Below are 24,580 nucleotides of genomic sequence, written 5' to 3' on the forward strand. Positions count from 1 at the left end.
TAGTTTGTTTCGAGCACCGAGCGGGGCACACCCGGAAGTGCGCTGTACGGGAGCTGCGCCGCCTCAGCAGGCGGGTGCCGGGTACCGGGAGGTGGAGGAGACGCCACGGTACTCTTCGGCGTGTCACCCGAGGGTGCAATACGGCGAGAAGCGTACGGCCTGCTTCTGGCTCTGTTTCTACGGTGGTAGATCCGGCCGGGTTCCAGGGGGGGCGAGGGCCTCCTGGGGCGGCTGGGCTGGCTAAGGGAGGGGTGCGGCGGCCAAAGGCGAGCCTGCCTCTCCTCATTTTCCCACTCCAGGGGACCCGCTTTCTTTAGGTCACCACCTCTTCCTCCCACTCCTCGCCAGGCGAGTTGAGGGGAGTTGTACTAGTGAGGCAGTCGCGGCTGGAGCAGAGTCCATTTGAGTTTTCTCTGCTTCTGGGGGAAGGCGAGCGGCCGCTTTGGTGGGGACTGTTGCTTTTCGGCCTCTTCAACCTTTCCTGAGAAACGCCTTTTCCTTAAGGAATGCGCCACAGACTCAGTTACCTCTAATGTTTCTGTCTTTATCCCTTTCAGCTTCTGACTTTGACTCCTCTGTACCTTAAAGAATGCTGGAGTCTTATGTGACTCCAATTTTAATGAGCTATGTGAATCGCTACATCAAAAACTTAAAGCCGTCAGATCTACAGCTTTCACTATGGGGCGGAGACGTGGTTCTCAGCAAGCTGGAGTTAAAATTGGATGTGCTGGAGCAGGTAAGCGGTGTAGCTGTCACTGGAAACATTTTCAGCCTGCTTAGAAGTAATGTGTGCTTTCCTACACTGACTATGCTTTAAAAGCTTAGTTTTTCTGCTAATGTATTTTGGGCTATCTTGAACTAGAGACCTTGCTTTACAGAATTTTTTTTTTATGGTTTGTTACTAATGATGGATTATTAGAATCATAATCCCCCAAATTGCCGCAGCAGATAGAAAAAAAATTTCATTGTTCTTGTCAGAATTGTTCACTCTGTTACTCAGTTCTTAAGCTTTACCGAATATGCTAATTTACATTGCTAGGATTCTGTATGACGCTGGAAAATATTCTCTTTTTCCTTTTTGGGGAACGAAGTGGTGCGAAAGACAGCAAGGTCACATCTTGAGGAAAGTTCTCTCAGTGGGAAAAATGACATTACCCATGACATCCTCAGAATATTGAATAGACAGATTGAGAATGCCAGCATAGTTGAAAACTTCTTTCTTAATCACTTTTTTAGTTTTTTTTTTTTTAACATGGGAATGGTCTGATGTAAATGAACTGTAACTTCAAAGTTCATATATTTATTAATTCACTTAGTACACTTATTATTAACATGCCAGGCAATTCTTTTAGGCCTGAGAATACAAAACTTATCTCTGGGAACTCAGGAGTCAGAGACCAACTGCTTTTTAGGAGATAAGGAAAGACAATCTGATGGTGATGTTATTAGTAACTTTTAGTTATATTCCACTGCTTTCTGTACTATGGAATAACGTGGAGTTAACGCTGAGAAATAATATTCTTGGTTTCTTCCCCTTCCACTCTCCAAGGTTGATTACCTTAATATTTTCATTGTTTTTTAATGAGCACAAATCCTAAGTATACAGCTCAGATTTTGCATATGCATACACCTGTGTAACCACTATCCAGATCAAGAAATAAAATATTTCCTGCACCCCAAAACGCTCTCCTTGCCTTTTTGTAATTAGTACCCCACCCCTAAAACAAGTGACTGCTATTCTGACTTCTATCAACACAGATAAATTTCTTGAACCTGTTCTTGAAACTTAAATGAGAATCACTTGTGTTTGAATTCTGACTTCTATCAACACAGATAAATTTCTTGAACCTGTTCTTGAAACTTAAATGAGAATCACTTGTGTTTGAATTCGTTTGTTCAACATTATGGCCAAGATTAACCCAGGTTCTTGAATGAATGACAGTTTATTCTTTGTATTGCCTTGTGGTATTCCCTTGTATAAAGATTCACAGTTTATATATTTATTTTCCTTTTGAGGTACATTTGGATTTTTTCTGCTTTTGACAATTATGAAGAAAGCTCTTAAGAACATTCTTGTATTGGACAGAGGTGTTGATTTCCTTTAGATGCATACCTAGGAGGCAGGCATATATTTAGCTTTAATGGATACTGCCAAGTAGTTTTCCAGAGTGGTTGTACCAATTTACATTCTCACCAGTAATGTGTGGGAGTTCCAGTTACTTCACATTTTTTGCTGTTACTCGGTAAGTTTGTTATTTTTAGCCTTTCCCTGTGCTATTGGCTGTTTGTATATCTTCTTTGGAGAAATGTCTGTTCAAGTCCTTTGCCCATTTTAAAAAGTTTTTTTTGTTACTGAGTTGTAGGAATTATTTATATATTCTGGGTATCAATCCTTTATCAGATATGATGTGCAAGTATCATCTCCCATTGTGGGTTGCCTTTTGACTCTGTTGATAGTATCCTTTGAAGAACCAAAGTTTTAAATTTTGATGAAGTCTAACTTACAACTTTTTCTTTTGATGCCTGGGCTTTTGGTGTTATATCCAAGAAATCATTGCCAAATCCAGTGTCATGAAGCTTTTCCCCTTGTTTTCTTCTAAGAGTTTTATAGTTTTAGCTCTCACATTTAGGTATTTGATCCCTTTTCAGTTAATTTTTGTATGTGGTACAAGGATCCAACTTCATATTGTTTTGCATATGGCTGTTCAGTTTTTCTAACATCGTTTGTCGAAGACTGTCCTTTCGCTACTGAATGATCTTGGCACCCTTCTTGAAAATCAAATGGTCATTGATAGGAGGGTTTATTTCTGGGCCCTCCATATGATTCCATTGATCTGTATGTCTGTCTTTATGTCAGTATCACATTGTTTTGATTACCATGACTTTGTAGTAAGTTTTGAAATCAGGAAATGTGAAATCTCCAACTTTTTTCCTTTATTAGTTTTAACATTTTTTAAATTTAATTAAAAATTTTTTTATCGGAGTCTAGTTGATTTACAATGTTGTGTTAGTTATGCTGTACAGCAAAGTGAATCAGTTATACATATACATATATCCACTCTTTTTTAGATTCTTCCCCCATATAGGTCATTACAGAGTACTGAGTAGAGTTCCCTGTGCTACACAGTAGGCCCTTATTAGTTATCTGTTTTACATATAGTAGTGTGTATATGTCAATCCCAGTCTCCCAATTTATCCCTCCGCTGCCCCTTACCAGTTTTTTAAATGTTAGGAAAAATTAATCATGAAGTCATACTAGTTAGGAGTTTTCTTAGTTGGAAAGTTTTAATTCCTGATTTAATTGCTTTAACAGATATAGGACTATTTAGATTTCTGTTTCTCCTTTTGTTAGTTTTGGTTAGTTACGCTTTTCAAGGAATTTCTCCATTTCCTCAAAATCAGCAAACAATGGTGTGGGCCTAACTTTGTAAATAAAATTTTATTGGAGCCCGGCTATTCTCATTCGTTTACATGTCGTCTGTGGCTGCTTTTGCAAGCTAAAACGACAGGGTTAAGTGCTGGAACAGAGTCTGCATGGCTTGCAAAAGCCTGAAATATTTACTGTCTGCTCCTTACTGAAAAAGTTTGCTTGCCTCTGCTCTGAGTTGTCATATTTAAGCCATAAAGTTGGTTTTTTTTGTTTGTTTTTCATTTTAAAGTTGCCTTAAAAAAATCTAGGAACTGTTATGATATCCTCTTTTCAATGCTTATATTAGCAATTTGTATTTTCATTAGTATTGCTATGGCTTTATTAAAATTAGTCGAAACCCAACTTTATTGATTTTTCTATTGTATTCCTGCTTTCTTTGTAATGTATTTCTTTTCTTTTTTTAAATTTATTTATTTATTTACTTATTTTTGTCTGTGTTGGGTCTTCTTTGCTGTGCACGGGCTTTCTTTAGTTGAGGCGAGCAGGGGCTACTCTTTGTTGCGGTGCGCAGGGTTCTCATTGTCGTGGCTTCTCTTGTTGCGGAGCACGGGCTCTAGGCACGTGGGCTTCAGTAGTTGTGGCATGAGGGCTCAGTAGTTGTGGCTCACGGGCTCTAGAGCACAGGCTCAGTAGTTGTGGCACACAGGCTTTGTTGCTCCGTGGCATGTGGGATCTTCCTGGACCAGGGCTCAAACCCGTGTGCCCTGCATTAGCAGGTGGATTCTCAGCCACTGTGCCACCAGGGAAGTCCCCGTAATGTATTTCTGCTCTTATTTTTTTTAATCATTTCTTTTTTTTCCTGTTTCTTTGGATTTGATTTGCCATTGTTTTCTCTAGCTTCTTGAGGTGGAAGCTTAGGTTATTGATTTTCTTCAGCCCTTTTCTACTCTAATATGTGCATTGAATACTGTACATTTTTCTTTAACCATCTATTTAGCTTTATCACCACACTTTTATATGTTGTCTTTTCATTATTATTCAGCTTAAAAAATTTCATTTTGATTTCTTATGTAATCCGTGGGTTATTTAGAAGTGTGTTGCTTAATTTCTAAACATTTAGCGAATAATTATCTTTCTGTTATTGATTTCTAATTTAACTGCATTGTGGTCAGCACATTCTCTATGATTTTGATCCATTATAATTTATGACTTAGTACATGGTCAAAATTTTATTTTTGTAAATATTCCATGTGTAATTGATGAGACATGTGTATCCTACAGTTGTTGCTTTATTCTTCCATAAATGTCAGTTGCTTCAAATTGGTTATTAGAGTTCTTCAAATCTTATAAATCCATATGGATTTTCATTGTCTGCTTGTTCTGTCAGTTACTAAGAGAGGTATGTTAATGGTTAACATCTCCAACTATGATTGTGGATTTGTCTACTTCCCTTTTATAGTTTTGCCAACCTTCACTTTATATACCTTGTTACATTGTTAAGTTACATTGTTACATTGTTAAGTGCATACAGATTCAGTACATTGTTAAGTGTAGTTAACATTGTTAAGTGCATTGAAGTTACATTGTTAAGTGCATACAGATTCAGTAGGGTGATACCTTATTGTTGAATATACTTAAAAAAAATCATTCTGAAATATGTCCCTCTTTCATTCACACTAGTAATTCTTTTTGCCTTAAAGTCTTTTTAATTATACTCTTTTAAAAATTATTTCAGTTGCTTCTCTAAAGATTACAAAGTGGATATTTGACTTATTGGCATCTACCTTAAATTAGCATTCTTACCATTTCCTGAATAATCTTACAATAGTTTAACTGCATTTGCCCTCTTCCTCTCCTGCCTTTTTTGGTATTGTGGTCCTTGTTTTTGTTTGTTCAGTTTGGGTTAGCTTGTTTAGTTTGGTTTAGTTTGTTTTTCTGCTGCCTGCAGGTAGAAGCCTAGGTTATTGATTTGAGATAGTTCTCTTTTTCTACTATAGACATTTACCATTTACAGCTCTACGTTTCTTTAGCTGCATCCTATGAATTTTGGTATGTTGTGTTTTTATTTTCATTCAGTTCAAACGTTTTCTGATTTTCCTTGAGATAGCAGTGTATTTTTGCAGATGTTGGATGGAATGGTTTATAGATGTAAGGTCTAAATTGGTTGATAGTGTTTTTCAGGTCTTCTATATCTTTGTTGATTTTCTGTCTGTTCTGTTTATTATTGTAAGTTACTGAATTATTTGTCTTCTCACTTTTGTCAGTTTTTGATTTATGTATTTTGGGGCTCTGTTGCTATGCTCATATGTTTTATATTTTTTTTAAAAAAATTTTATTGGAGTATAGTTGATTTACAATGTTGTGTTAGTTTCAGGTGTAGAGCAAAGTGATTCAGTTATACATACACATATGCTCATTCTTTTTCAGATTCTTTACCCATGTAGGTTATTACAGAATATTGAGTAGAGTTCCCTGTGCCATACAGTAGGTCCTTGTTGGTTATCTATTTTTTATATGGTAGTGTGTGTATGTTAATCCCAAACTCCTAATTTATCTCTCCCCACCACGTTTCCCCTTTGGTAACTGTAGGTTTGTTTTCGAAATCTGTGAGTCTGTTTCTGTTTTGTAAATAAGTTCATTTGTATATATTTTCTTCTTGAATTTACCCATCATTATAAAGTGTCCCATGTTATCTTTAGTAACAGTTTTTTTTCTTAAAGTCTATTTTATCTGATAATAGGGTAATTACCTCTCTTATGGTTACTGGTTGCATGATACGTGTTCTTTTCTTTTTCCCCTCAGTACACTGCATTTTAAACTATCTTACCACTTTTGCCTTGTGTTGTATTTCTTCAAGCCTGGTACCACACTGTTTGAAAGTTTTACAGACATGTTATTTGAAACTAACATACCATTGTAAAGCAATTATACTCCAATAAAGATGTTAAAAGAAAAAAAAAAAAAAAAATCCAGTCTGACAACCTTTGCCTTTTTTTTTAAATTAATTTTTGTTGGAGTATAGTTGCTTTATAATGTTGTGTTAGTTTCTGCTGTATAGCAAAATGAATCAGCTATACATATACATGTATCCCCTCTTTTTTGGATTTTCTTCCCATTTAGGTCACCATGGAGCATTGAGTAGAGTTCCCTGTGCTATATAGTATATTCTCGTTAGTTATCTATTTTATACATAGTATCACTATCCCAATCTCCCAGTTCATTCCACGCCACCACCCTTCACCATTGGCATCATTTGTTCTCTGTGTCTCTATTTCTGTTTTGCAAAGAAGATCATCTATACCATTTTTTTAGATTCCACATATATGTGTTAATATACGATATTTGTTTTTCTCTTTCTGACTTACTGACTTCTCTCTTTCTCTTTCTGATTTACTGACTTCTCTCTTTCTCTTTCTGACTTACTTCACTCTCTGTGACCGTCTCTAGGTCCATCCACATCTCTGCAAATGACCCAATTTCATTACTTTTTTATGGCTGAGTAATATTCCACTGTATATATGTACCACATCTTCTTTATCCATTCCTTTGTTGATGAAAAGCCCTCAGATTGGGAGAAAATATTTGCAAATGAAGCAACTGACAAAGGATTAGTCTCCAAAATATACAAAAAGCTCATTTAGCTCAATGTCAAAAAAAAAAAAAACCAACCCAATCAAAAAATGGGTGGAAGACCTAAGTAGACATTTCTCCAAAGAAGACATACAGATGGCCAACAAACACATGAAAAGATGCTCAACATCACTAATTATTAGAGAAGTGCAAATCAGAACTACAGTGAGGTATCACCTCACACCAGTCAGAATGGTCATCATCAAAAAATCTACAAACAACAAATGCTGGAGAGGGTGTGGAGAAAAGGGAACCCTCTTACACTGTTGGTGGGAATGTAAATTGATACAGCCACTATGGAGAACGGTATGGAGATTGCTTAAAAAACTAAAAATAGAACTGCCATATGACCCAGCAGTCCTACTACTGGCAGTATACCCAGAGAAAACCGTACTTCAAAAAGACACATGCATCCCAGTGTTCATTGCAGCACTATTTACAATAGCCAGGACATGGAAGGAATCTTTGCCTTTTGATTGGAATATTTAATCCATTCACATTTTGTTTTCATTCATATGGTTGGATTTCTGTCTACCATTTTGCTATTTTCTGAGTGTCTCATGTCTTTTGTTTCTCTCATAATCCTTTGCTACTTTCTTTACTATTAAGTAGATATTTTTTAGTATTGCATTTTAATTCCTTTGATTTTTAATTTATTTTGAGTTATTTTCTTAGTGGTTGCTTAGAGGATTACAGTATGCATCTAATTTATCACAGTCTATTTGAGATTAATGCTGACTTTATTCCATTAAAGTACAGAAACTTTCTCCACTGTAGCTTCATTTCTTCTCCCTCCTTTGTGGTACTATTTTCACATATATTGCATTTCTTTGTTATAAACCTAATATATCAACGTTATAATTGTTTTTTGTGATTGCCTTTTGAATCAGAAGAAAAAAGAAGAAAACATTTATACTGTGTTTTAATAATTATCTACATATATACTTTTATTAGTGCTGTTTGTGTGGCTTTGAGTTACAATCTGGTATTGCTTCCTTTCTGTCCAAAGAACTTCTTTTAGTATTCTGTTACAAAGAATTACCTGAGACTTTATTTCGGTATGCCTTTATTTCACCTTCATTTTTGAAGTATACTTTTGCTGGATATAGGATTTTTGGTTGATGGTTATTTTCTTTTGTTATTTAAATATATCATCTCACTGCCTTTTTGCCCTTATTGTTTGTAATGACAAGTTAGCTTTTAATCTACTAAGAGTTTTCTTGTATGTGACAAGTTGATTTTCTGTTTCTGCTTTCAAGATTTTCTTCTTGTCCTAGGCTTTCAAAGTTTTTGCTTTGATATGTCTGGGTGTGGATTTGCTGATTCTTCTGCCAGCTCAAATCTGATGTTGAGTTCTTTCAGTGAATTTTTAATTTTGTTTATTGTATTTTTAAACTCAAAAATTTCTATTTTTTTTTTTATAATTTCTATCTCATTCTTGGTATTCTCTACTTGATGAATCGTTGTGGTCATATATTCCTTTAATTATTTAAATATAGCTTCCTTTATTTCTTTGAACACATTTATAATAGATGTTTTGAAGTCCTTGTGTAGTAAGTCCTACATTTGTGCATCCTCAGAGATAGTTTCTATTGACTACTTTGCATGCTTTTCATGTTTCACAATTTTTAGTTGAAAACTGGGTGTTTTGGATAATATGCTTTAGCAACTCTGCATTCTGATTTCTTCTCTCTGGGGATATTTGTTGTTGCTATTGGTTTATGTATTTGTTTAGTGCCTTGCCTGGGCTAAATTTGTGGTGTCTGTCTCCTCTGCAGTGTGGCCTCTGATGACTGTGCTCATTTTTTTTTTTTTTTCTCCCTGAATTCTTTCTGTTTTTAGGCTTGGCTTTCTAGGGATTACCCCTGGGTCACTATAATTGAGTCATCAGCCAGTGATTGGCTAGAGGTTGTTTAAACTTTTGAACCAATAAGGCTTCTGCTCTTTGGCATGGGACATATACATGTACTAGATAATGCTTTCAAAGTTCAAGGAGTTTACAGATCTGATCCATGTTTTTACTTACTCTGTTTACAAGGCTTCTTGGTCAACCAAGGATGAGTAGATTGTTAGGGGTCTCTCCAGTGTCGTGTCGTCTAAGTAAGCACAGCCTGGCACATACATATAGCTTTCCAGGTTACCAGGAATACTGAGGTCATAGCAAGGCCATCTTTGGCTGTCTTGTTCTCTGGATTTCTCTGTTAATTTTCTGGCTGGTCTTCTGTCTAGTTTCTTGCACCAACTGCTGTTGTGACCTCAGGGTAGCCTTCCCTTATTGCCCCTGAGATTTCTGTTGTTTTTAATAACTTTGTCCAGTTTTGTCACTGCTTTCTGGGGAGAGGATTTGCCAACCTTCTAACTTAGAATTCTTGAAGTCCTGTCTTACATTCATTTTTATTTTGTGGTAAAAAGCATATAGCATAAAATTTACCATCTTAACCATTTTTAAGTGGATAGTTGTGTTAATTATATATATTGGGGTGGCCAAAAAGTTTCTTTGGGTTTTTCCATAATGTATTACAGAAAAACCTGAATGCACTTTTTGGCCAACCCAATACATTGTTGTTCAACAGATCTCTAGAACTTCTCATCTTCCAAAACTTAAATTCTGTACCCACTGAAAAACTACTTCCCTTTTCTCTCTTCCCCCAGCCCCTGGCAACCGCTGTTCTACTTATGTGTCTGAGAATTTGACTAATTTAGGTACATTATAGAAGTGGAATCAAACAATATTTGTCTTTGTGTGACTGGCTTATTTCATTTAGTACAATGTCCTTGAGGTTCATTATATGTTGTAGCATATGACAGAATTTCCTTTTTAAAGACTGAATAATATTTCATCATGTGTATATACCACATTTTCTTTATACATTTATCTTTCAATGGACATTAGGTTGTATCCACCTCTTGACTATTGTGAATAATGCTGCAAAAAATATGGTTGTACAAATATGTTTTCAGGATCCTGGTTTCAGTTCTTTTTAGTTTGTGCTCAGAACTGAGATTGCTGGATCATATGGTAATTCTGTTTTTAATTGTTTGAAGAATCTCCATACTGTTTTCTGTAGTGGCTGCACTATTTTACATTTTCATCGACAGTGCACAAGGGTTCTACGTTCTTCATATACTCACCACACTTATCACTTCCTGTTGTGGGTTTTTTTTGGGATAGGTGCCATTATAACAGGTGTGAGATGATATATCATTGTGGTTTTGGTTTGCATTTCTCTGACAATTAATGATGGTGAGCATGTTTTCCTCTATTTGTTGGCCATTTGTATATGCTTTTTGGAAATGTCTATTTGAGTCATTTTTAAAATTGGATTATTTTTAAAATTGGATTATTTGTTTTTTTGTTGTTGAGTTGTCATAGTTCTTTATATATACTAGATTTTAACCCCTTATCAGATAATATGGTTTACAAATAGTTTCTCTATTTTTAAAATTGGATTATTTGTTTTTTTGTTGTTGAGTTGTCATAGTTCTTTATATATACTAGATTTTAACCCCTTATCAGATAATATGGTTTACAAATAGTTTCTCTCATGTGGGTTGCCTTTCCACTTTGCTGAGTGTTTTCTTTGCTCTGTGGAGGTTTTTAGGTTTGATGTAGTCCTTTTCATCTATTTTTGCTTTTGTGGCCTGCTATATTCATTTTTCAAGTATCCCTTTTTTCTGTGTGAGAATATTTTTAAATTGCTTACCTAGAATTATATTTATGAGAGCTAGTCAATCCTCTGAATTTTTCATTACTATATCCTTTGTGCAGCCATAGATATTCTGGTTTTAGGGATGTATTTTTCACAATGTATTTCTGAGTAGTTACAAGTAAATAGAATATTTTTAAGTTGTATAATATATTTTGAGAAGGAAAAGGAATGAAAAGAAAATCATTTCTTTGTGGTTACCTCAGGATGATCCATTTATTATAACAGTCAGCATTTTCTTTTGCCTTTTACAAGGCATAAATGTGTTCTTATTTGTTTATCACCACAACTCTGTGATGAGGAAATGGAAATGATCTTGCTTTATAGTCAGATAATTAATAAGTGTTGAACTTCAGTTGGATCTCCAACATGGGCCATATGGTTCAAAATTCCATGTTTTAATGTAGAATGCTGCCTCTTGTGTTAGTGTTTTGTTAGTTATTCAGATGATTAGCATTCTGGTGATACCAAGGTCTTGAGTTTGGTTCAGGTGTCTTTTAACTTCTCCCTAAGAAAAGCCAATTTGTGCCCATAGACTGCGGTTTTGGTAGCCATCTCACAAACGTATCATTGTTACACAAGTCAAGGGTAGAGATGGAGATGTCATTGGAACATTATCCAAATGGATGTATAACCAATGGAAATGTATTCAGTGCTCATAATGAAAGTTAGGTGCAGTATAGTTGTTGATAAGAGGAAGGGCTCTGGCATCATAGTTTCTGGTTTTGAGTCACAGAGCTCCTAGCTGAGTCATTTTTGAAAGTTAGTTGACCTTTCCATGCCTCAGGTTTTTTATCTGTAAAGTGGGTATAATAGTATTTACTTTTTGGGGTACTTACAAAGATTAAATTTTGCATGCAGGTAAAGTGCTTAAAGCAGTGTGTGGTACACAGTAAGTGCTCAGTAAACATTGTCTTCATTATGGACACTGATCAAAATATAATTGATTAATGCTGGGAGAAAGTACTGCATCTTTAAAATTAATGAAATAATGAGAACTGTTTAAAAATTGTGACATTCCATTAGAATAGTAGAAATAGATTTTTAGTATTCTGCCCTTTAAAAAAACTTGTGAAGACATAAAGGAGGCTTATACGTTTGTAATAATAAATAGTTAGCATCTTTATATTGATTGCTCTTTGAGGAAGACAGTGTCCTAAGTGCTTTATATAAATTAATTCATTTAATCCTCAAACACACTACTGTTATCCAGTTTTACAGATAAAGAAACTGAGACACACATACTTTAATACAACTTGCCTATTGTCATTGTGCTAGTAAGTAGCAGAGGTAGGATTAAATCCACTTGTGCTGGCTCTAGAGTTATTGGTCTTAACCACTTTGCTGTACTATCTGTATATATTTAGCTATATTGCTACTATGTTGCTAAACCAAGTAGGTGGACAATTCTTAGATGAATGAATAGCTTTATATTTATCTTAACTTTCACAAATAGAGTTACAAGAATGTGATTGAGATATAGTCCAAATACAAATTTGTTTTTTTCTTTTGTTGGTTTGTAACATTTTATCTGAAGGTGAAACAATTTAGTATAAAGTGATTGTGGTAACATTTACATTTTCATTTCTAACTTTTTTTTCTTTTTTTGAGAGGAAGTGCCTTTTTTTTCATCTTTACTGGAGTATAATTGCTTTACAATTTTGTGTTAGTTTCTGCTGTACAACAGAGTGAATCAGAGCTATATGTATACATATATCCCCATATCCCCTCCCTCTTGAGCCTCCCTCCCACCCTCTATCCCACCCTTCTAGGTCATCACAGAGCATTGAGCTGATCTCCCTGTGCTATGTAGCCGCTTCCCACTAGCCATCCATTTTACATTTGGTAGTGTGTATATGTCAATGCTACTTTCACTTTGTCCCAGCTTCCCCTTCCCCTGCTGTATCCTCAAGTCCGTTCTCTACGTCTGTATCTTTATTTCTGCCCTGCCACTAGGTTCATCAGTACCGTTTTTTTAGATTCCATATACATGCGTTAGCATACATCTAACCTTTTTAATAATAATGGAAACCAGTCAGAAAACACTTAGAATTTATGACCAAATAGTATCCAGGTACAATCTTTAATTAGGTAAAGCTCAATAAATTTTTTTTCTAAGTTGGTCCGTTTTTATTTTGTCAGGTCATTCTCTTATCTTTAATTCCATTCTCTTTAAACTTGCCTTACAATCATATTCTGTTATTTCCATTTAGCAAAATAAGAAATAGAGGCCTACACAGGTTAAGTAGCTTATTAAATGTAACTTGCACAATAAGTTTTTGTAGTTTATCATTAACTATAGTTTAACAAGTTATTTGATGCTGCTTTTTTAAAAAAATAAATTTATTTATTTATTTTTGGCTGTGCTGGGTCTTTGCTGCTGTGCGTGGGCTTTCTCCAGCTGCGAGAGTGGGGGCTACTCTTTGTTGCTGTGCGCGGGCTTCTCATTGCAGTGGCTTCTCTTGTTGCAGAGCACGGGCTCTAGGTGCGCGGGCTTCAGTAGTTGTGGCTCGTGGGCTCTAGAGCACAGGCTCAGTAGTTGTGGTGTATGGGCTTAGTTGCTCTGAGGCATGTGGGATCTTCCCGGATCAGGGATTGAACTTGTGTCCCCTGCATTGGCAGGTGGATTCTCAACCACTGTGCCACCAGGGAAGTCCATTGATGCTGCCTTTTTTTTTTTTAAAGACATTTATTCAGTGTCATGATCATGCAATCAACAGCATGGGTGCAAAAAAAAAATCTACATTAAAACCCTTTGTTGGAATGCTTTATACTTTCCACAGAACAGAAACTAAAATAACCTGTTATATAGTTAGTCACAATTACAGTCCTTGAGTTTTTTTGCCCGTACACATGAGTATTGTCTAAAACGTGTTCTTTGTAGCACCTAGGCCCTGCCACCACTGTGCTTGGCTGAGTTCACAAATCTGTTGTAACCTGTAGCTTCTCTGGCTCTCCTCTCCCGCCAAGCTTTGTTTCCTGGCAGTAATTAAAACCTTCTGCCACTGCCATAGCTACTGCTGCTGCTGGAACCTCCATAGCCACCTTGGTTTCGTGGTTCGGCAAAGTATTGGCTTCCACCACCACAGGGGCCAGAACTTCTGCTTCCAAAGTTTCCTCCTTTCATGGGTCCAAAATTTGAAGATTGGTTGTTGTAATTGACAAAATCATTGTAGCTTCCACTACCTCCAAAATTGCTTCCATCATTACCAAATCCATTACTGCCATCCCCACTGCCACCATATCCACCACCACTGCCGCTGCCACCAAAGCCACCTCGACCACTGAAGTTTCCTCCATGACCAAAGCTGTCATTCCCATCAAAACCCCCTCCACGACCACCACCAAAGTTTCCAGAACCACTTCGACCTCTTTGGCTGGATGAGGCACTAGCCATCTCTTGCTGAGATAGGGCTTTCCTTACTTCACAGTTGTGGCCATTCACAGTGTGGTGTTTCTGAATGACAGTCTTGTCTACGGAGTCATGGTCATCAAAGGTTAAACTGAAAGCAAAGCCTCCCTTTTTGCCACTGCCTCGGTCAGTCATGATTTTAATCACTTCAGTTTTCCCATACTGTTCGAAACAATCTCTTAGGTGATGTTCTTCAGTGTCTTCTTTAAGGCCACCAACAAAAATCTTTTTCACAGTTAAGTGGGCACCAGGTCTTTGAGAATCTTCTCTTGAGACGGCCCTCTTTGGTTCCCCAACTCTTCCATCCCTTATGTGGCCTTGTATTTATGGCTGCATCCACCTTCTCCACAGTGGCATATGTGACAAACCGGAAGCCTCTGGAGTGCTTGGTGTTTGGATCCCTCATTACCACACAATCTGTGAGCGTTCCCCATTGCTTAAAATGGCTCCTCAGACACTCATTGGTTGTTTCAAAGCTCAAACCTCCGATGAAGAGCTGCCTCAGCTGTTCGGGTTCTTTGGGAGACTCTGACTTAGACGTGACGGCAGTGGAGGAGGGAGACGTCAACGATGCTTGCTTGGCGGCGTCCACGGGCAGAAAGGAGTAATGTACCGAACGTATCTCGATGCTCTTTTTTGATGAAAAGTAATTTCCAGAATATTTTTGTGTTGGAAATTTTATTTTTCTTTTCAGAAAGTATTTTGGATATTAGAATGAAAAGAATATTAAGCACTTACTAAATTTTCTTTAATATTTTGTATTTTAAGGAATTGAAATTACCATTCACTTTTTTAAGTGGACATATTCACGAACTGAGGATCCATGTACCGTGGACAAAACTGGGTTCAGAACCAGTGGTAATTACCATCAATACAATGGAATGTATTTTGAAACTTAAAGATGGGATACAGGTAAGAAATTATTAAATCTAGTTGTTTATGTTAACCAATTTTAATAGTTATTTGATATTTTTTTAACTTTTGGGATGTGTCAGGTTTTACATAAACAAATCTTAGCTCGTACACTTAATTTTTTTTTTACATACCTATTAAAGTAACATAATTAATTGCAAAAGGGTTTTCTTTCTTTTTTTTTTTAACATCTTTTTTGGGGTATAATTGCTTTACAATGGTGTGTTAGTTTCTGCTTTATAACAAAGTGAATCAGTTATACATATACATATGTTCCCATATCTCTTCCCTCTTGCGTCTCCCTCCCTCCCACCCTCCCTATCCCACCCCTCCAGGCGGTCACAAAGCACCAAGCCGATATCCCTGTGCCATGCGGCTGCTTCCCACTAGCTATCTACCTTACGTTTGTTAGGCAAAAGGGTTTTCTTAAATTTGGATAAAATATATCCTAATGGTTATTTTCATACTCATTTTACTTAATCTGATCATAGCCTTAATAGGGATTATGCATATTGCTTATTACCTATATCTGCCAGAAATGGGGCCTGATTGTGTCCAATTTTTAGGTGAACGTTTTTGAATTTTTGCAAAGTGACATTTCTAAACGAGATAGAAATTTCTCAGGTTATTTTTTGAGAAGATGAAAATATATTGAATTTCCCTTCATACCTAATTTCATTGTGTCTTTGAGGTTTTGTCATCAGAAACTGATTTTTTTCTGACTTCTTTCTTTGACCCATGTTACATTTCTTTTCAGTGTTTTTGTTAAGGTATAATAGTGATTTTAAGGAGTTTCTACCAAAAATTTTCTAATCTAAGAAGCAAACAGGTCTGGGCAGCAGCATATTGTGATGAATTCTTCCACTTTTATCCTGTATAAAAGTAGTATCTCTGTCTTTCATTTTTATTACTTTTTCCTTACCCCGTATTTAATTTTCAGTTTTAAGGAAGCCTGTCTAGATCAAGTGAATTGATGAGTATTACTAAGTTTCAATTTCTGTGAAATGAGTAAAGGTTATTTATAAATTGCTAAAATCATTTCCTATTTACAGTAGATACTTTGAGTGTCATATGAACCTACTGGGCTCAAAACTGTTTTTCTTTCTGTGAAATCTCTAATTCCAAACCTTTATTATGCAATTTAACTTAACTAATGTAGTTCCTGGAAGTGAGTAGACCAATGCTATACTCTCATTAAAATTTATTTTGGGAACTTTAAATATCTGGGAGATTGATTTAGGAATCTGTAGATAGTTACGTGCAACAAAGTTTTATTTTACATTTATATTTGGTAATACTTAAATGGTTCTTAATCATCATCTGTTCCTGGAATTTAATTTTTTTTTAAGAAGTCTGGACTTGGTTATACCACCCATGCAGTGCTCCATATTAAGTGAAAAAAAAAAAAAAATCCAGACACTAAGTGTTTTTTCAGTGGGAAGGTGGAAGTTTCAAGGCCAGATGTCCCATAAGAAACACATTTTAAAAGAGGCAAATTACAACTAATTATAGAGGCTGCAGAAAAAGATTTGTAACACATGACTTAGTGTAACCTAGAACTAATATTTGATATTGGACCATGCAGATGGCTACTGCAGGAATGATCAGATTTCCTGCTTATATGGTATTTGAGACTTGAATTTTGTGGTGTGTACAGCAAAAGGTCAAGTGTCATGAATGTAAACCACTCTCAAAACAAGTATTTTTTACAGATGTTTAAAATTTTGAGGTAGAAAGGATTTTTGAAAATTGCAGTTGACATTTGGACAAATTATTCAGCATTGTACACCCCTGGAGAGTTATACTTGAGTTTATGCTAGTGATTGGAATTAATTTCTTAGTAAAAACATTATAGATGAAACACATTTTAAAATAGTTTATTTTCCTATTTTAAGCTTTGATTAGTATAATAGGAAATTAACTTAAAAAACTATATATGTGTTAGTAAAATTGAGTAAGCCCATATTTGATTTATATTATTTCAAATTATTATAGACGCACAATGAAGAAAAGACTTATTTTCTAAATAAAATTAGTGTGGATGGTAGGTTAAATGAAGGGGCCTTTTAGAGTTATAGGTATGAATCTGTTAAAAATAATATTGTATGAGAATGTAATGAAATGAAATTTAAAAGTTAGAAATCTGAGGTTTATTCAGAAATCATTATAAAAAAACAATATTGCTTAATTTCTTGATAAGAAGGCATGTGTAGTTTGTAAAGTTCAATTAAATTCTAACATTTGTTGATTTTTATTTTACTCGTCAGTGCACTGTAAAGCATTGCAAGATATTTATATAATTTCCACAAAAGCTACTTAGAAAATGAGATTTATAATGATTGTGACTCTTTTGATAATAGTTATAGTATACTTCCTTAACATGTCTTTGTGATCATTTTTAATTATAGAGACTTTTTTTGATGCACAGGTGACCAAGTTGTTGTGTTAGGTAGGGTAAAATCACCTTGATGTCCAGTCTGAATTAGTTTAATATATTGATATTTCACTTAGTAAATATGCTATTTACTCTGAGAGACATATCTGTGTCAGTCATACCCACCTTTAGATCCTGTAGATTTGAACTGTTTTCTTTTTCTTTTTTGGACTTGAGACACAGAATTTGATTCATGACACATTATCACTAGTGGTCCAGGTCTGACTTGTTTATTTAGCTAGTTTTGTCCACTCTAGGCTAATCTAATAAATACTTGTGGACCCAGCATACGGCTGAAGAATGAAAACCTTACCAGTAACTTACATTTAACTATGTGCTCCTCTCCTTTTGCATATTTTTGTTTATCCTCTGTGGGCCTCACCTGTAAACTAGGGCAAGACTTGCTACATAGTTCTTTTATTCTTTGATTGTGTATGCTTTCTCTGCTCATTGTGTTAATAATAAGTCTTGCAAAAAGCTTCTTCACCCTAAAGAGAGTAGTAAATTTATTTTTAAAGTACTAATTTATTCTGGCCTTTGTGCCACCTAGAAAGTAAACTTTCAAAATCTTTTGACCTAATAAATGTAACCATTTGTAAGGCTCTTTATAGAAGTGATACTTGTTATTCATAAAAACAAACAAACTTTAAAAAATCTTTTGAACCTAAACCAAAACTGTAAGTACCATTCAAAACTTGAGATAAAAAACTAAGCTTTTTGTTAATGTATTGGGTTGGCCAAAAAGTTCATTTGGTTTTAAGTAAAAACACTTTTCATTTTCACCCGGAACTTTATTGAACAGTGTATTCATTAACTGGACAAACTCTTTGGCCAGCACAACATGTGCTTTTTTTTTTTTTTTTTTTTTGGTACGTGGACCCCTCACCGCTACGGCCTCTCCCATTGCGGAGCACAGGCCCCAGACGCGCAGGCCCAGCAGCCATGGCTCACGGGCCCAGCTGCTCCACGGCATGCTCCGGATCCTGCCGGACCGGGGCACGAACCTGTGTCCCCTGCATCGGCAGGCGGGCCCTCAACCACTGCACCACCAGGGATGCCCACAATATGTGCTTTTAAATCCTGGTTAGTGCTCGGAGTTACAGAGCAATCTTGCCGTCCTCTTTCCTTGCATGTTTTGATGCAGTGGAAATTGGTTATTGAAAGTTTTGCTGAGGCTATTAACAATATTTACATGGCCTTTTATTTATTTTCTTAACGCTTTAATTCTCTTATCTGAGACTGGATTAATCTGGTTGACTGCTGCTGTGGCTTGAGTATGTCCCTCCAAAATTCATATGTTGAAGCCCTAACCCCCAGAGATGATGGTATTAGGAAGTGGGGCCTTGGGAAGATGCTTGTCATGAGAGTGGAGGCCTCATGAATGAGATTAGTGCCTTTTATTTGTTTTTTAAATTTTTAAATAAATTTATTTTATTTATTTATTTTTGGCTGTGTTGGGTCTTCGTTGCTGCACGCGGGCTTTCGCTAGTTGTGGAGGGGGGACTACTCTTTGTTGCGGTGTGCGGTCTTCTCATTGCGGTGGCTTCTCTTGTAGTGGAGCACGGGCTCTAGGCGCTCGGGCTTCTGTAGTTGTGGCACATGGGCTCAGTAGTGCCTTTTAAAAGAGGCTCCAGAGAGATCCCTAACCCCTTCTGCCAAGTGAGGATGCAATGAAAAGGCACTGGCTGTGAACCAGACAAAGGGCCCTCGCCAGACCAGGTTGGGACCTTGACCTTGGACTTCCTAGCCTCCAGAACTATGAGAAATAAATTTCTGTTGTTTATTAGCTACCCAGTCTGTGGTGTTTTGTTATAGCAGCCCAAATGGCCTAAAACAACTACCTTTTCACACATTGAGTAAGGGCTCAGAATTGCTGACTTAGGTTGTGGAATTTATTGTACTATTATTGATTCTCTCACTTGCACTACTACAGGTTAGTGATGGTGGTGATGATACTAGCAGATAGCATAGTTTAGGTTCTGTCTGTAGATTCCTTCTATGAAAAATGAGACTTAGAGTTCCCTATAAATTATGAGTAGTGTCTTTACTTCCCCTAGGGAATCCTTTTATATTGGGTGCATAAATATTTACAAATGTTACATCCTCTTGTTGGATTGACCCCTTTATCATTATGTAATGCCCTTCTTTTTTTCTTACTACCATCTTTCTTTCAAAGTCTATTTTGTCTGATATAAGTATAGCTACCCCAGCTTTCTTTTAAATGTTTCTATTTGAATGGAATATCTTTTTCCATCCTTTCACTTTCAGTCTGTGTTCTTGTATCTGAAGTGAGTCTCTGGTAGGCAACATATAGTTAGGTCTTGTTTTTTATCCTTTCACCACTCTATTTCTTGTGATTGGAGAATGTAGTCCATTTACATTTGAAGTATTTATTGATAGGTAGGTACTTAATGCCATTTTGTTAACTGTTTTCTGGCTGTTTTGTAGTTCCTTTCTTCTTTCTCTCTTCATTTGTGATTTGATGACTGTCTTAGTGGTAAGCTTAGAATCCTTCCTTTATCTTTTGCATATCTGCTGTAGGTTTTTGCTTTGTGGTTACCATGATGCTTATATATAACAGCATATGTTTATAACAGCCTATTTTAAGTTGATAACAACATGTGTTTGAATGCATTCTAAAGCTCTACATTTTTATCCTCCACAATGTGTTATGTTTTTGATGTCACATTTTACATCTTTTTATCTTGTGTATCCCTCAACTAATTATTGTAGTTATAGTTCTTTTTACTGCTTTTGTCTTTTAACCTTCACACATCATAGCTTTATAAGTAATTAATCTACTGCATTTACTGTATATTTACTTTTACCAGTGAGATTTATATTTACTTTCATATGTATTTTTCTTTTTGAAATTTAATTATTTTTAATTGAAGTATAATTAACTTATTATATTACTTTCAGGTGGGCAACATAGTGATTCTATATTTTTGTATATTACAGAATGATCACAGGGTGAGTCTAGTTACTGTCACCATACAAATTGTTACAGTATTACTGCCTATGTTCCCTAGGCTGTACATTATATCCCCTTGATTTATTTATTTTATTACTGGAAATTTGTACCTCTTAATCTGCCTCACCTTCATTCTTTCTCCCACACCCTTCCCCTCTGGCAGTCACCTGCTTGTTCTCTGTATCTATGCGTCTGTTTCAATTTTGTTATATTTGTTAATTTGTTTTGTTTTTGAATTCCACATATAAGTGAAACCATATGGTATTTGTTTCTCTGATTTATTCATTTAGCATAATGCCCTCTAGGTCCATCCATGGTGTTGCATGTGGCAGGATTTCATTCTTTTTTATGGCTGAGTACTATTTCATTTTGTGTATGTGTGTATATACTACATTTTCTCCATTCATTTATTGATGGACACTTAGGTTGCTTCCATATTTTGGTTGTAAATAATGCTGCAATGAACATAGTGGTGCATATATCCTTTCAAATTAGTGTTTTGTTTTCTTTGGAAAAGTGGGATTCCTGGATCATATGGTAGTTTAATTTTTTGAGGAACTTCCTTATTTTCCATTGTGGCTGTACCAACTAACATTCCCAGCAACTGTACATGAGGGTTCCCTTTTCTCCACATCCTTACCAACTCATGTTATTTGTTGTCTTTTTGATAATAGCCGTTCTGACAGGTGTGAGGTGATATCTCATTGTGGTTTTGATAACTTCATTCCCCTGATGATTAATGATGTTGAACATTCCTTCATGTGTCTGTTGGCAATCTTTATATCTTCTTTGGAAAAATGTCTGTTCAGGTCCTCTGCCTATTTTTTTAATTGGGTTTGTTGTTTTTGATATTGCATTACATAAATTCTTTGTATGTTTTGGGTATTAACCCTTTATCGGATATATTGTTTGCAAATACAATTGTTTGGCTGCCTTTTCATTTTGTTTTTGTGTTTCATCATGCGTAGTTTTGTGAAACCACCGCCACCATGATCGAGATATAAAAGTATATCACCATAACAAGGCTTCCTTGTGCTACTCCTTTTAACTGTACTATCACTTTCCCTACCTCCTGATCCCTGGTAACCACTAACCTGTCCTCATTTTATATAATTTTATTTCAAAAATAACAAATATAAATGGAATCATACAGTATGTAATATTTTGAGCACAGATTTTTTCACTTAATATAAATCCCTCGAAGTTCAGCCAAGTTGGTATGTGTATCAATGGTTTGTTCCTTTTCATTACTGAGTAGTATTCTACTGTATGGATATATATATATATATATATATACTTTTTTGTGATACGCGGGCCTCTCACTGCTGTGGCCTCTCCTGTCGTGGAGCACAGGCTCCGGATGTGCAGGCTCAGTGGCCATGGCTCATGGGCCCAGCCGCTCCATGGCATGTGGGATCCTCCTGGACCGGGGCACGAACCCGCATCACCTGCATCAGTAGGCGGACTCTCAACCACTGCGCCAGCAGGGAAGCCCTGTATGGATATATTTATACCATGGATTGTTTAACCATTCACCCATTGACCAACCTTTTGGTAGTTTCTAGGTTTTGGTATTACAAATAAAGCTACTGTGAACATTTATGTACAAATTTCTATGCCTACATAAGTTTTTATTTTTCTTGGATAAATGCCCAAGGATGCTATTGTTGGGTCCTATGGTAATTTCATTTTTATTTTTAAAAATGATTGCTAAACTAATTTCCAGAGTGGCTATACCCACTATTCATTCCTATGAGCAGTGTATGAGTGATCCAGTTTTTTTTGTATCATCACTAGCGTTTGGTATTGTCACTATTTTTAATTTTAGCCATTCTGATAAATATGTAGTGATGTCTCATTGTGGTTTTAATTGGCATTTTCCATATGGATAATGATGTTGAACACCTTTTCATATGCTTATTTGCCACATGTATTAGTGAAATATCTGTTCTTGTCTTATGCTCATTTTCTGATTTTGAGAGTACTTTATATATTCTAGACATAAGATCTGTCTGTCAGATATGTGGTTCACAAATAGCTTCAATTTGTAATTTGTCTTTTCATGCTCTTACCAAGGCCTTTTACAGAGTGAAAGGTTTCTGTTTTGATTAGGTCCAGTTTATTAATTTTTCCTTTTATGCATTGTGGTTTCAGTGTCAGATCTAAGAATTCTTTGCCTAGCCAAAGATCATAAAGTTCTTATGTGTTTTTTCCTAAAAGTTTTATAGTTTTACATTTAAATCTGTGATCCATTTTGAGTTAATTTTAATATAAGGTATGAGGTTTAGTTTGAAATTCATCTTTTTGCCTGTGGATGTTCACTTGTTTCAGTACCATTTGTTGAAAAGATTGCACCTCCTCCATTGAATTGCTTTTGCATTTTGTCAAAAATCAGTTGGGCATGTTTATGTGAGTCTGTTTCTAGGTTCCCTATTCTGTCCCTTTGATTAATATATCTATCCTTGTGTCAATATCACACTGTCTTGATTACTGTAGCTATATAGTAAGGCTTAGTTAGCATTGGGAAGAGTGCATCCTCCTACTTTATTCTTCTTCAAAATTGTTTCTGGCTATTTGAAATAGTCTTCTTTCCAGGTAAATTTTAGAATAAGGTTGTTTAGAAAAACCTTGCTAGGATTTGCCAGAAATTGCCTTAAACGTATAGGTCAGTTTGGGGAGAATTGACATCTTTACCATATTGTCTTCCAATCCATGAGCACAGTGTGTCTCTCCAATTATTTAGATTTTCTTTGATTTCTTTCATCACCATTATGTTTTTCCAGCATGTAGATCCTATATATGTTTTATTAGATTTATACCTAAATATTTTATTTTCTTTGGAGCATTTATAAATGTTATTGTGGTTTTGATTTTGGTTTCCAGTTATTCATTGTTATGCAATTGATTTTTGTGTATTGATCTTGTGTTCTGCAACTTTGTTTCATTTGTTAATTACAGGAGGTTTTTTTAGTAGATTTCTTGGGATTTCTTATCTAGATAATCATGTCATCTACAGGTAGAGAGAGTTTTGTTTGTTTCCAATCTATATGCTCTTCCATCCCTTTTAAATTTACAAGTTAATATTTATACCTCTTCACTGAATCTGGCTCCATGATGCCATTGTAAACACTTTGGCAGAGGTCATTAGGAACATCATTTTTGCAAAATCCAGTGGACACTTTTCATTTATCTTTTTCAATCCTCACTCAGTTACATGTGATGGTTCTTTTTCTGTCTCTCTGGCACCCTTTCTCTGGCTCCTCTTGTGACTTCATTTCTGCTACCCATCCCAGATTTTTTTTTTTTTTGCCAGATTTTTAATTGGAGTTTCCCAGGCTTTCATTACTTTAGTCCTTGTCTCTCCTTGGGTAATTTTATTCCTAGTGGATTTAGTTATCACTATATGCTATTTATTCATCAAATGCTATTTTAGGGTCCAGTCGCTTTTTTTTGCCCCTGAGCTCCAACACCAAGAGCAAAATGGACCTTCACTTATGTGTCTCATAGAATGTTCCAAACTGAATTTATCTTAAACCTCAAATCTGTTCCTCCTTATATATTTCCTATTTCAGTGAAAAGTTCCACTTTTTACCTTTAATCCAAACTAGAAACCCTGACAACATGCTTAACTTTCATCCAACTCTGGATTCTACTGTTACATTATCTCTTGAATATTTCTTTTCAGTCTTCATTGGTACTTCTCTCCAAACCTTTTTTTTTACACTGCCTCTGGGCATGATATTTCTAAAATGTAAACTGGATTGGTACTACCGTGCTTAAAATTTCTTAATGGCTACCGTCCTTTTGCTTTCACAGTTCTTCTCAATTTTTTCAGCCTGACCTCTGGAATCACTTGCTTTTCTCTCATATTTCAGCTACCCTGAATCATTTGTAGTTCCTCAGACTCACACTGTCTTGATTGCTATAGCATCTATATAAATATAGTAAGCAGTTCATTCATGGACATGGGTAATAGATGAGAATGATTTTCCTGAGCACTATTTTCATTATCTTATCAATAAAGTCTAGATGCTCAATTTCCATTAATATATTGGTAAACTAGAATATCCTTTACTTCAAGCTTAGTATAAGCAATTTTTAAAAATGTCTTTTGTCCTTATAAAAATCCATAGAAAAATTC

The 24,580-nt window shown here is 35.7% G+C and overlaps 1 protein-coding gene and 1 pseudogene across 11 annotated transcripts in view; one reads left to right on the forward strand and one right to left on the reverse strand.

Annotated features, from left to right (window-relative positions):
• Positions 1-24,580, forward strand: part of VPS13B (vacuolar protein sorting 13 homolog B) — a 797,029-nt gene that overhangs the window by 155 nt on the left and 772,294 nt on the right. For 5 of the 11 annotated variants that reach the window (XR_012327280.1, XM_073794628.1, XM_073794627.1 and 2 more), the window contains exons 1-3: positions 15-152; positions 558-736; positions 14,888-15,031. Coding sequence is in view for 8 of the 11 variants with exons in the window: in XM_073794628.1 (XP_073650729.1) it covers positions 590-736; positions 14,888-15,031 (291 nt within the window). In the remaining 3 variants the exon portion in view is untranslated. Of the gene's footprint in view, positions 1-13; positions 153-557; positions 737-14,887; positions 15,032-24,580 lie in introns of those variants that run through there. The other 6 variants (XM_073794625.1, XM_073794626.1, XM_073794624.1 and 3 more) reach the window with 3 other exon arrangements.
• On the reverse strand, positions 13,697-14,687 carry LOC109548331 (heterogeneous nuclear ribonucleoprotein A1-like; annotated as a pseudogene).

Source organism: Tursiops truncatus, chromosome 17, assembly GCF_011762595.2.
Source record: "Tursiops truncatus isolate mTurTru1 chromosome 17, mTurTru1.mat.Y, whole genome shotgun sequence".
NCBI lineage: Eukaryota > Metazoa > Chordata > Mammalia > Artiodactyla > Delphinidae > Tursiops > Tursiops truncatus.